At 38.3% G+C, this 13899-nt stretch overlaps 2 protein-coding genes and 1 pseudogene across 4 annotated transcripts; 2 read left to right on the plus strand and 1 right to left on the minus strand.

Moving 5' to 3' along the window:
• Window positions 1-244: 244 nt before the first annotated feature.
• LOC122653849 (chaperone protein ClpC2, chloroplastic-like) lies at window positions 245-2544 on the plus strand. Its single transcript, XM_043847800.1, has 5 exons — window positions 245-399; window positions 512-700; window positions 782-1000; window positions 1097-1314; window positions 1467-2544. The coding sequence occupies exons 1-5, from the start codon at window positions 322-324 to the stop codon at window positions 2542-2544; spliced, it is 1782 nt and encodes a 593-aa protein (XP_043703735.1). The 5' UTR covers window positions 245-321.
• Window positions 2545-3709: 1165 nt separating this feature from the next.
• LOC122653851 lies at window positions 3710-6735 on the plus strand (annotated as a pseudogene).
• A 159-nt stretch (window positions 6736-6894) lies between these two features.
• Window positions 6895-10636, minus strand: LOC122654610 (serine carboxypeptidase-like 45). Of its 3 annotated transcripts, none has more exons than XM_043848776.1 (10): window positions 10326-10636; window positions 9930-10031; window positions 9707-9802; window positions 9351-9443; window positions 9182-9261; window positions 8623-8904; window positions 8356-8480; window positions 7666-7758; window positions 7447-7564; window positions 6895-7213 (listed from the first exon to the last, which is right to left on the minus strand). In XM_043848776.1, the coding sequence occupies exons 1-10, from the start codon at window positions 10579-10581 to the stop codon at window positions 7064-7066; spliced, it is 1395 nt and encodes a 464-aa protein (XP_043704711.1). In that variant the 5' UTR covers window positions 10582-10636; the 3' UTR covers window positions 6895-7063. The 3 variants fall into 3 exon arrangements, with proteins under 3 accessions (XP_043704711.1, XP_043704712.1, XP_043704713.1); XM_043848777.1 differs by having other exon boundaries at window positions 9351-9439; window positions 9703-9802; XM_043848778.1 differs by lacking the exon at window positions 9351-9443.
• Window positions 10637-13899: the final 3263 nt, after the last annotated feature.

Consider the following 13899-nt stretch of genomic DNA (forward strand, 5'->3'; position numbering starts at 1 on the left):
CTGAAAGGTCTGGAAGAATATCTCGTGGGGTGAAGACTGAAGTGGGAAAAAGTTCAGGACTGGGGAAGTGTAAAGAGAAGAAAGGCGAAGAGAAAATATTTAAAGCTTTAATACGAGATCCCATTGGTTTCTGTATCTATTCCCATGAAAATCCGTATATTGAGATCGCTTAGATACCTGTGTTCTATTTCCTATATATATATATATATGTACGAATAGGTTCCGTCCCTGCCCCTCTACCTAAGTAGAGCAACTACTACTTACAGTGGCCAGTGACTTCCAAAGCTGAAGCTTAGAGATCACTCCATTGAGTACAACTCAATGGAGAAGCTTAAAACTCCGTTTAAGATGGATACCCTGCTCAAGTACGGCAGTGACCTAACCCAAATGGCCCTTGAGGTAATGGACGACCTTCTCCTTCTTCCATCCAATACCAATTAAGTAAATAACCATAGGACCTGAAAAACTCTGTTTTTAATAATGGTATTTTCATTTTTTTTCGGTTGTGAAGCACAAATTTGACCCTGTTATAGGAAGGGAAAATGAGATGGAGAACGTCATGCGAATCTTATGCAAAAGGAAGAAGAACAATCCCTGTCTCATTGGAGAGCCTGGTGTTGGCAAGACAGTGGTTGCTGAAGGCCTAGCACAAAAAATTGTCAATGAAGTTAATTTACCACCTAGACTTGAGAAGAAGAAGGTTAATTTGTAATATTGGCTTTTGATCTTGTTGAGTTTGTCACATATAATAGATGCTTTGATACATTCCATTGCAATTCAGGTGATTTCATTGGATATGGCGCGTTTGATTGGCGGTGCAAGTAACCGAGGTGAATTCGAGGAGAGGTTAACCAATGTGGTAGATGAAGTAAAACAAAGTGAAGGTGAAATAATACTATTCATTGATGAAATACACACTCTGGTTGGAACAGGATCAGGAGGTACTGCACTTGATGCTGCTAATATACTTAAACCAGCTCTTGCTAGAGGTGAACTTAAGGCAAGTTCTAGTAATTGCAGTAGCTGTTAGGATCTCCCCCTCTAATTAAACCCACAAGATCCACTTACTCTGTCCTATTTGTTCGATCAATTGCAGTGTATTGGTGCCACAACACATAATGAATACAGGAAACACATTGAGGAAGACTCGGCTCTGGAAAGGCGTTTTCAGCCCGTACTAGTTCCTGAACCATCGGTTGAGGACGCAATTTTAATCTTACAAGGCCTACGTAAACTTCATGAGAACTTCCACAATGTTCGTTACACTGATGAAGCTCTGGTTGCTGCTGTAAGATTGTCAAAGCAGGACATCAGGTATCGAAAAAATCCCAATTTGATTCTTAATTAAAATCTTCATCCACTTTGTAATTGTGTTTGATCTTTTATAAGTTTGATGTTAACTAGATTACAATTACCAATATTACTTGTGTTTCATTTCGAAATTGATTCATGAATTCCAATTTCAGTGGCCGCTTCCTACCTGATAAGGCAATAGATTTGATAGACGAAGCAGGAGCCCATGTTCAACTTCATCAAGCTAATAGACATGTATCAACTCAAGTACCACTAGTTACAGAAATGGATATGAGGCGAATTGTGTCTGCTTGGGCTGGAATGCCTCTGGAAAAAATATCACAGGAAGAGTCTGGCCGCCTACTTAACATGGAGAAAATCCTCCATGAGCATGTCATAGGTCAGGATGAGGCTGTGGTAGCAATTAGTCAGGCCATTCGCCGAGCCCGAGTTGGTGTTAGGAACCCTGATCGTCCCATTGCCAGCTTCATATTCAGTGGACCAACTGGAGTTGGTAAAACTGAACTAGCCAAGGTTTTGGCAAGTGAATACTTCGGTACAAAAGAAGCAATGATCAGACTAGATATGAGTGAATACATGGAGAGACACAGTGTGGCCAAGTTAATTGGTTCACCTCCTGGCTATATAGGCCATGAAGATGGTGGCCAGCTGACCAAAGCTGTTCGTCGCCGGTGCCACACAGTTATACTCTTTGATGAGATTGAAAAGGCTCACCCTGATGTGTTCAATATATTACTCCAAATTTTAGAAGATGGGAGATTGACAGATTGTAAGGGTAGGACTCTGGATTTTAAAAATACTATACTTATTATGACATCCAATATTGGTTGTAGTTTGATCATAAAGCAGGGGGTTCATAAGAGCAAGGTTGCAGAGGAACTAGGAAAATATTTCAGGCCTGAGTTCCTGAACAGGTTAGATGAAGTCATAGTCTTCAGGTCCCTGACCAAATTGGAGATAAAGGAAATTGCAAACAAAATGCTGGATGAGGTGTGTAAGCGTCTTGAGGCAAAGAAGATCTTTCTTCAGGTAACTGAAGCATTCAAAGATAAGCTAGTTGAACAAGGTTACCGTCCACAGTATGGTGCGAGACCATTGAGAAGGGCAATAACAAGACTTTTGGAAGACAAGTTAGCAGATAAGATCCTCTCTGGAGATATTAAAGAGGGAGACTCGATACTTGTGAGTGGTGTAAATGGCGAACTGAAAAAGATCCATTATAGGATGTAGCTTGAACGCCTTGAAGAGAATGGTTGGATAATGTTTGTTAATTGGGAAATTAAGAAAGATATTTCTGTCTTGATATCAATCTATTCAAATTTCTTTAGTCTAGCTTGCAGTTCAAACCTAAACAAGATTTCCAATTTATCTTCCGCTGAAGCTTGACTTAACAACAGAGATATGACTTAATACACAACTTATCAGTAGATCAGAATACTTCTGGTAGACAAATACCTTCCAAAAATGCCTTGAGCAGGCCAAGTGATCTCTCTGGCTGAGAGAATGGCTTGTTTGAAGGTTATTTTGAAAACTATTTCCATTGTCATATGATCTATTCTGTGACCAAGCTTCTTATGTGTAAAGACCCAACAGGTTAACAATTCAAAGCCTCACAAAACTGATCTCACTATGCCCCCCCCCCCCCCCCCAACCGGATTGCAATTCCAGTAGGTCCCTAAAGTAAACTTGGGCCCTAAAAACCCAAACCCTCTAAAAATTTCTGCCTTTCTGGGCTAGGCCTGTGTTTTTGGCCATGGGCCGGCTCGGGACAAGAAATCCTAGCCCCAGATCGGACAATGCCATGCTTTTGGCCGAGGCATCGAGAGTTCAGATCTGCTACCCACATGGAGTCAGAGTAAGTGGGACACATGCCTCCATGGGGATGTGGGACCCATGCCCCATGGAGGGGTTCAGATCTGTCCCCACCCATCCCCATGTGGGTAGTGGATCCGGATCAGGCATCGGTTCCTAGGGCTGGAAACACGTAATTTAGAGTTCAGGTAGATTCTGGTGGATTCCAAACGACCGAAACAATAATTGGGGGAAATAGGGAACGGGGACACGCCCCAAGGTAGTTTGAACTCATGAACTCTTATATGAAGAATTGATCTTTTGCCAACTGTGCTGACGCCTTGGGGTTGAGGAGGGAAAATTAATAGGATAAGAGATTCGATAATAAATATTAGAGGAGGGAGAGTTATAGTAGGATATATTCTCATTCGAGTGGCGGAATGGAGGAGAAGTGAGAGAGAGTTGGGTAGGAGAGAAATACAAGAGTGAGAAAGAGGGAAGAGGGAAGAGTTTATTTCCTTATAAATAGGATAAGAGGGAGCTAAAGCGTAGATAGGAAGGAGAAAGACTGAGAGAACCGGAGAGAGATTCGATGGATCCAAAGATGGTGTTGGAGGAAGGGCAACTACAATTTACATCAATGGGCATGCAGGGACTTCCAACGGTGATTACACCGAATGCCATTATACAGCCCTTTAAGATGAATAACCTTTCTTTACCCCAAAAAAAAAAGAAAACAGATTAATAACCTTCTCAAGTACGGTCACGGCCCAACCCAGATGGCCCATGAGGTAATCAATCATTCACGTTGCGCCTGTAATTGCCTTTCTTCTTCTTCCTCTTCCGGCACTCATTTCTCTGACTGCGTTGCTTAGCATAAGAGTCCTGCACAGGGTTTAAACAATCGGTGTATTGGCTGATACCGATCCCAATTTTTGGCGATGCCGATTCCAGAAAAAAAAAAAAACTCCCGAATCATTGGAATATTCCTGAGATCTACCGATTCTAGGTTTTTCCAGGCCGATTCAGACTCGATTTGAATCGGAATGATAAAGACCGATTTCCAGTTTTAAAACCCTGTTCCTGCAACACTAACCCACAAACCAAAGCATCTCAAGTGTGTGTTTCACCAATACACTTGTGGTGCTTGTCAAGCTCCAAGCAGTGAGTGATGAGCGCGATATGATATAGTAGACATTCTGATACAGTAGATGATGCCCGAAAGAAGTGCATTATGGGTAGAATATTGACCCTTTAAGGTCCCATTTATTTTGTTCTATAGAGACTAGAGAGGGAGGTGGTCATGTGTGTAAGGTTGTATTAATTGAAGCCTCAATGAGCTCCTTCACTTGTCTTTTTAATTAATCATGGCTTGTTGGTTGTGAAGGGCAAATTGGATCCAGTTATAGGAAGGCAAGATGAGATAGAATACGTCATGAGAATCTTGTGCAAAAGTAAGAAGAACAATCCCTGTCTCATTGGAGAGCCTGGTGTTGGCAAGACCATTGTTGCAGAAGGGCTCGCACAAAAAATTGTGAATGAAGAAGCTAATTTACCACTCAGACTTCAGAAAAAGAAGGTTTGTAATATTGTCTTCTATATATATTGATCTTTCTTTCTTTCTTTCTTTCTTTCTTTCTTTCTTTCTGAGGTTCTCACCTGGGGAACTTAATTATGACTCCATTACTCTTCTTTGATGAATGAATGAACTTGGTTGGTTGATACCTACCACCACCTATACTAGATGCTGTGATTCCAAGTTATGCCTTTAATCCTTGTCCTTCTATTGCAATTCAGGTGATTTCATTGGATATGGGCCGTTTGATTGGTGGAACACTTAACCGAGAAAAATTGACAAAAGTGGTTGATCAAGTAAAACAAAGTAAAGGTGAAATAATACTCTTCATTGATGAAATACACACTCTAGCAGCATTTGATGTTGCTAATATCTTGAAACCAGCTCTTGCTAGAGGTGAAATTAAGGCAAGTTCTAGTTAGTTGCAGTAGCTCTTAAAAGCACAAGCACAGACACATACATATATACCTGCAGATCAACAACTTACACTGGTCTATTATTATTTGATAAATTGCAGTTGATTGGTGCCACAACACATGATGAATACAGGAAATACATTGAGAAAGACCCAGCTCAGGAAAGGCATATTCAGCCTGTGCTAGTGTCTGAACCATCGGTTGACAATACAATATTAATACTACAAGGTCTACGACAACGTTTTGAGAATTTTCACAATGTTCATTATACTGAAGAAGCTCTGGTTGCTGCTGTGCGAATGTCAAAGCAGTACGTCAGGTCCGTAAAAACCCAAGCACTTGACTTGGGTATCCCTGCTCCTAGCTACTTCATCCTCTCTCAATTTGACCATCCAATTCTAATGCAATCCCCCACTTTAACATTGTCTAATATTGTTTCTTAATTGTGTTTGAGATCTTGTATCAGTCCTGATGATGATTATAACTAGATTACAGCAATTATATTTCTTGTTTTATTCTGAAAATTTGTTTGTATGTTGTCATTTCAGTGGCCGCTTCCTACCTGATAAGGCAATAGATTTGATAGACGAAGCAGGAGCTCATGTTCAGCTTCATCAAGCTAATGAACATGTATCAACTCAAGTACCATTAGTGACGGAGTTGGATATAAAACGCATTGTATCTTCTTGGACTGGAATCCCTCTAGAAAAAATATCACAGGATGAGTCTGGCCGCCTCCTTAACATGGAGAAAATCCTCCACGAGCATGTCATAGGTCAAGATGAAGCTGTGGAAGCAATCAGCCAGGCCATCCGCTGAGCCCGGGTTGGCATTAGGAACCCTGAGCGTCCCATTGCCAGTTTCATATTCAGTGGACCAACTGGAGTTGGTAAAACTGAACTTGCCAAGGTTTTGGCAAGTGAATACTTTGGTACAAAAGAAGCAATGATCAGATTAGATATGAGTGAATACATGGAGAGGCACAGTGTGGCCAAGTTAATTGGCTCACCTCCTGGCTATAAGCACCATGACGCTGGTGGCCAGCTGACCGAAGCTGTTCACCGCCGGTGCCACACAATTGTACTCTTTGATGAGATTGAAAAGGCTCACCCTGATGTGTTCAACATATTGCTTCAGGTTTTAGATGATGGAAGATTGACAGATGGTAAGGGTCGGACTGTAGATTTTAAAAATACTGTAATTATTATGACATCCAACATTGGTTGCAGTGTGATCAATAAGGGAGGTCATCAAACTGCACCCGATGAAGATAAGAGCAAGGTGGCACAGGAACTAGCAAAGTATTTCCAGCCTGAGTTCCTGAACAGGTTGGATGAAGTCATGGTCTTCAGGCAGCTGACAAAATTGGATATAAAGAAAATTGCAGCCAAAATGCTGGATGAAGTGTGCAAGTGTCTCGAGGCAAAGAAGATCATGGTTCAGGTAACAGAAAATTTCAAAAATAAGCTGGTTGAAGAAGGGTACTGCCCAAAATATGGTGCAAGACCACTGAGGAGGGCAATAACAAGGCTTCTGGAAGACAAATTGGCAGATAAGATTCTCTCTGGAGAGATTAAAGAGGGGGACTCAATACTTGTCAGTGATGCTAATGACGAACTGATTTACACCTGCGAATGATTTGTTCAGAAAAAACGCAAGCAACTCTAATGCTACTATGCAATGAGGACTCTTTTTCTGGACAGGCAAGTGAATCTTATGGTTAGGCTCATGTTTTTTTTTGGGAGGGGGGTGGGGGTGTTTGTTTATGTTCGGTTTGGGTTCATTAAGAAGGGGAAATTTATTAAAAGTAATTCTTTCTTGATATCAATCTTTACAAATTTCTTCCAGCTTGCAGTTCAACAACATCGACAAAACCCAAAAGACAACTAACTACTTCCACTGAAGCTTGACTTAATACCAGAGATTAATTACATTTATATGAGTTCCTACACAATTTATCAGTAGGTCAGAATACTTCTGGTAGAGGTCTGCCATCCAAAAATGCCTTGAATAGCACAAGTGATCTCTCTGGTTGTGAGAATGGAGCTTCATGAGAAGCTCCTCTGATGGTTGCAAATGAAAGGACATTACCATACACCTGAGTCCATCCCCCAACCTGAATTAAGAGAACCCATAAAAGCAACTTCAGCAAGTTTACTAGAATCTCATTATTCTTCCAAAAAAATTTAATTCAATGTTGAAATTTGAATCGCAATGAATGTAATTATCTTTTTATGCTCTGCTGTGAGTCCAAAGAACTAACTCTTTTTTGGTTAATGTTTATTTTTGCTTCTGGGGCAAGACAAGAAGTGCATAAAGAGAGTAGCAAAATATTTGAACAAGACTTACTTGCTTCCTTTCAAACCAAACTCGGTAAGGTACTGTAGTGTTCAGGCCTAACTTCTCTGCTAGGCCATGGACCAGTGTCCGGCTCCCGGTCAATGGAATAACAGAATCTTGATCGCCACTGCGATCGAAGAAAGATGCATAATTAATATTGGAAATAAGAAACAAACTTTGTTGTAAGCTTATTAAGACCGTGAAGGAAATTTAAAGAGCAGTGATTACCTGTAAACTAAGACAGGAATTCCTGCCTTAATTAGAGAGCCCAATATAGGAATTGTAGGTATCTCCAGGTTAAGCATCTCATAATCAAGAATACTGTGACCATAAAACAAATACAATGCTTAAAACAACTCTTGGAGAAATTACACTCCACAAGAAAATTCAAATTAGAAAAGATAAGAAAACCTTGAAGAGCTCCTAGACTTGCATTAATAATTGCATTCGTCTTCCTTCACCAATAAATTTGCTTCTCTTGAATGCTTGAAATTTTAATAATTACATTCATCTTCCTTCACCAATACATTCACTTCTCTAGAATGCTTGAAATTTCCTCTAATAAGAAAGAAAACCTGATGGTACCCTTGGATCATATGTTTATTATATGATTTGGGCAAGTACAATGAGGCCAAACTAGATTGTTGGATCCAGCGGTCTCCTTTAAGAAAGTGTGCAATCCTCTGATCCTAGAAATTCTATAAATTGCATAGTTGCCCACCCTTGTTAAATATCATTCAAAAGTTTTCTAAATACTTCCATCAAGAGAATTACAATCGGAAGGATTGCCAGATTCATACACATTTCCTTCCAGAAGGCTGCCCATATTTAAGGCAGTCTGGATCAATGGCACATGTAGATAAATGGAATAAGATTCATTGAGTTGTTCTCATTCTTTATTTGAGTTAAGAGAGTTACTTGCTGCAAACAGCCCATCTTTTGACACCTACAAGACGTGCATGAAGAGCCTTCTGCACATCTCGTCTGTTTAAATAATTTACTGTTTCGTCTTCGATGCAGACATCTATCCTCTCTGTAACTTGCTGCAGATCACAGTAAGGGAAAAAAGATAAAAGGAAAATGATAAGAGCACAGGTAGCGGACTTAGATACAAGAGAGTAATGGAGGTGGAGAAAGCAAGGTCACCAATAATGGAAGTAAAAGACTACCATGGATTCAACTCACTTGGGGACTAAGAACTTTGGATTGTGCGAGCACTGATGACATGCAGACATCAAGTGTAACATCATACTTGTCCACAAATCTACTCGTTTCTCTACTCACCTGGCTCATAACTCTCGAGCAAATAGGCGAAATAGACCCTCTATAGTACTCACTCACATACCGAGAGTAGTTACAGGCAGAAGAGAAAATTCTGTATGTGGAATCTGATATCAACCCATGAGACCAGAAGAATTCAGCTCTTGAATTGAAGTCTGTTGCGAATTCTAGAACTGGATTTCCCAGCTGCCACAGTAGAAATGTGATTCAGTTCCAAATTGGAGGGGATACAAATCATAACAAGGAAGTGAGGAACCAGTAAAGGGGAAAGAAAGAAGAAGACAGAGACAGGGATGGGTGTTAACCAAAAAAAAAAACTCCTACAATTGATATTAGCTAGGATAAAGGTGTCTAAAAAATAATGTTCAGCGCAAATTATATAAGAATAATTTTGTTTTTGAAAACCAAATGTTATTTTACTTCGAAGGAATATGGAAGTTACAGATATATACTAAATACTCACAGCAATTCCTTTCAAATTGAACAACCTCTCCTTCTTGTTGAACTGAATCATGAGCTCTGCAAGTTGAGGAACATAGTGACCTGGAGCAAAATAAAAAGCTTCAGGGTTTTGGCTCCCATAGCTGCTGTAATGAGAAAACATGTTCAAGAAGTTTTTAAAGAAAAATTACCAGCATAGCTTTCCCCTGTTATGAACAGATCTCTTTGCCTATATTCTGGGAACTTGACAAACCAGCGTTGCAAGAACACAAGATTATCTCTGGCTTAAGAAAACAAAATGCCAACAAAGTTTCAGTAAGACAAGAGAAAATAGATTTGCAAGAACACATTTTCAAGATCCAGCTGCCCCATCAAAGTGTAGAAAGAAGTATAGGAAACTTAGACGAATCGTCATTACAGATCGTATTTATGAACTTTCTTTATTGGGAAAGAGAGATTAATTCTGAAGAGAATTCCATTGAACTTTCGTAACCCTTGAATGAGAAAGAAAAAGTAAATGCCTCGACTTGAAGTTAATGAGACATGCCTGTTACCATATCATTCACGGCCTCGTACGACGATGTATCAGTTGAATAAGAAAAGCCAACCCCTATAGGTGTTTCCAGGTATAACATATTTGCTTCTGCAACTCAGACGAACACCAAAAAAAAAGGATCAATGTTCCAGTTCATAATCAAAACCACCCATTTATCGGCACAAAACAAAACATAAGCAGCAAAAAAGAAAGAAATTTTGATGGGGGAACGAACCTCTGTTCCAGCTATACTCATTTCTCACCAAAATCTCTCCACTTGGCCTGAAAGGCCCATTTTCGGAGAATGCACCAACTCCAAGAGAAGAACAACCAGGCCCTGCAAGAGAAAATCAAACACTTTTACAACCAGAAGAGAGATGGATTGGGGTTGGGGAGGAGAAGTGAATCAAACAAATTTAAAAAAAAAAAATTTCAATCAGCATTTTCCCCCCTTCTTCGAGAGGTCTAAAAAGTCACTTTTTCACCTCCTCTCTATCTCTCTTAATAATAACGATTCCAATACAGAAACAGGACAATATATCTTATTATTGTATTCCTTCTACATTTCTTTTTAAGTTCTTCTCCACCCAGAACCCAGAAAACAAATTCGAGAGAGGAAGAAATTCCAAACCTCCATTTAGCCAGAGAACAAGAGGCTTTGAAGCTGGATCTGTTTCTGCTTCGGCAAAGTAGTAGAAAAGAGCTCGGTGTTTCCTGTCGTCCACTATAACATAACCTGAAAATTGCTGGAAACTGACATGGGGTTGCCCAGGTAACATAGTGATTTTGTCAGGCAGAGATAGAGAAGACTCTACCACCTCCATTGAAAAACAAAGTTGGATCAGAGCTACAGTAGTAACAATGGCTTTCCACGGTAGAGAATGCATGATTTTCGGATGGAGGAGATGACTGGAATTTGGAAAATCGATAGAGAGAGTGAGGTAGGTAGGTAGAGTGCTACACTGCTACTGGGGAAGGGGAAGGTGGCTTTAAATAAGGAGCAAATATCGTTAATCCTACTTTTACCTATTTATTATTGTAAAGACATTTTCTTTTGCAACAGTAACGGAAGAAAGATTGAGATTTGAAAATGTCATGTGACTAGGGAGTGAATACGCTGACTTAAGATGAGTCAGCATACGGAAGATGGAATCCCGAGAAAAGTTTTTAAAACAAGGAATCGGGATCTGAATCAGATCCATCCGATTCCCATTCGATTTCATTTTCGGATATCATCAATTCAGGCATTGGCCTGCCAGATCTTATATCAGTGGAACAATTCTAATTGGGACAAGATCAGACTCGACAGGTTCACCCGATCTGAATCGGCCACTTTGGTCTCTAGAACAAGTTTCAGTTGATTCAGAACCGGATAGTCAAATTGTCTTAAACTTGATCAGAATCATCCTTGAATCGGCCAAATTTGTCAGAATTAATCTGACTAGGCCTAACTCAGTACGTAAAGAATCAGGGTTAATCAGAATCAATTTTGCTCCACTCCAAATCAAATCAGCCGATTCTATCGATTCCAATTCGATTTTAAAACATTGCTTTAGAACCTTCAATTCCAACTTAGGAATCATAGTTTTGCACAAACTATATTCTTGTCTGTTTTATTAAATCAGTAATGAACAAATAAATATGTTTCCTTTTCGTCCGTATATGTGGATACAGCCTGTTTCCATAAAAGTGGCTTTTCTGGCATAGTTTTTTGTAATTGGACAGAACTTTCTGGTTTTGGTTCAACCGGTTTATATCATTTATGACTCAGTTTCAAAAAGAGGAAAGTAATAAATAAATTATGGAATTTTCAATAATAATAAAATACAAAAAAATGGTGAAGCTAACCAGATGGTTTCCAGATTCTAGTTTTTCAAGAGAACAATTTTGTTGAGTGGAACTGAACCAAAAAAGGGGTGGGTCAATTTTGAGCCGGTTCAATCTTCGATTTAATCCACTTTTCAAAACTAGGTTTACAGTAATACTTAGATAAAGACAATTATATATCAAGAAACCCAAAGAAACAGGTACAATACCAAAATTTTACAGAATTTGATAATCTTGAAGAAAATTAATTTTGGAATCAAATTTATAAGTCACCAATCTCAAGCAGGGTTTTTGTAATTGGTATTGGTATCGGTCGACGTCGATAATAATCTGGATCGGATGGATTCACCTCTGTTTCCTTTGAAAAAAATATATTTTGACCTCTATCCATGCCAATCCACCGATATGACATTCCAAAATGCATACCAAACACAATTTTACCCTTCCTTGAAGAATTTGAGATTTGTTTTGTTTTGTCTTGTTTGACCTTATGATGATGGGAAAGCTGTTTTATTAATTCTCAAGTCATACTCTATCCATCCTCAACTTCTTATTTCAAACACAAATTATAACACACAAGAAACAATTTTGGTACAGAAAACATGACCTGTAAAAAGTATAGGTCACCCAAGATGGGCCATTAGCTCCCCATCTGAGAAAAAAGCCTCATAAAACAGAAAGCATTTTGAAAAAGTTGGTTTCTTTCTTTACAGCCTTCCCCCACTTTAGTGTCTGCCACAATGCACTCATATATATGTAGATATGCACACACATGTGATATACTTCAGAATAGAAATACAATAACCACCCAAACTGCTTATTTTGTTTCCTTATAAACAAGGTTTAGAGAAAGGAGACATATCTTAAAATTGTTTAATTTGTAATCTGTAAATATGGTTTTTTTTTTTTCAAATATTTCTTTATGAATTCTTTGATTTTTTTTTATTTTTTTTTTCAAATATTGATTGAGTTTCTTTCATTCCCTTACAACAATCCTTTCGTAGTTTCATCTTAATAGAATGACTCTTATTTGAAAAATAAAAATCTTGTAGAAATATTTTAGATTTGTGAAATTTTTATTGCAATTTTTTTTTAAAAACATTTTCTCATTGATCCTGTGTTTTCTTATATAAATAATTTATTTATAGTATTTAAAATTTTAATTATAACATAGAAACTATTTTTTAGTCAAACAAAATGCATAATTGCCATCACAATAATCATTTTATTACAAAATATTTCTTTTTTCCCCCAACAAATCCTCCACTTATTTCAAAAGAAACCTGAAAAACTATTTGTGGGGGTTTTTAGTATTAACTAGTTTCCTCTTGAATGAAAAATCAAACAAAAAAAAACTTTGGCTCACTATAAATAAGATTATCAAGCATATGAAACAAATAAAAACCAAATAGTTTTTGGTTATAAATGTTCCCAAACACCTACCAATTTTCAATCATGTGGGTTAATAATTTGGCAAGTTTACTTTTAAAGAGCTTTGGAACCTCCCAAGTCCTAATTCTATAGCATATGACAGAAAAATGTATAAGTTTTTCCTCTAATTAACTTTCCAACAAATCCTATTGACTTCACTTCTTGAAATTTTCAAATTTGTATTTAAAGTCTATAATGACATATAAAAATGTTAGATTAATTAAGAGAGGGGGAGGGACTAGTTGTAGGCTTTTCTAGTGCAAACCATTTGCACCTTTATCCATTAAAAAAATGGCACTAAAGAAGCTAAAAAACTCTTTTTTTTTTTAATCTTCTTTAGAAAAAGTAACTTTTCCTTTTAGAAATATAAATTGACTTGCCGCTGCTGCTGTAGCTGTAGCTGTAGCATCAAGCAATAGCTCCTTGGAGCTTCTTGTGTGTGTTGATATTGGCGACTTATATGTGTGGGAGTATTTGAGAATGGGATCTTAGGCTCCTTGTTTCATGGAAATATGGGACCATCTACCTTGCATTGGATCCCAAAGAAGACCAATAAGTGATCATAGAGGGCAAAGCTATCAATATTGTAATACTAGCTAATACATACACACAGAAGAAAACACTTCTAAGCAAGACTTGGAATCGGATCAACTGAATCAGTCAAGATTCATAATGGATTCAAGAATTGGGATTTGATTCGGTCAAGGCCAATCCTGATGCCGGTCAATCCAGCTCGGTCGATCTCCTTCGAAAAATCTATTTAGGGTAGAATCTGGTTCGAAACCGGCCAGAACCGATTTGGACCCTGATTTCAAATTTTGAATCATTGAATAAACCCAATCCAAATCCAGATTCCGAGTTTAATAACCTTGGTTCGAATTAAAAACTGTGGTTAAACACTTATTAAACTAGAAGAAAATCTAAATTAACAAACTTGGTGGATGAGA

Source organism: Telopea speciosissima, chromosome 3, assembly GCF_018873765.1.
Source record: "Telopea speciosissima isolate NSW1024214 ecotype Mountain lineage chromosome 3, Tspe_v1, whole genome shotgun sequence".
Taxonomy (NCBI): Eukaryota; Viridiplantae; Streptophyta; class Magnoliopsida; order Proteales; family Proteaceae; genus Telopea; species Telopea speciosissima.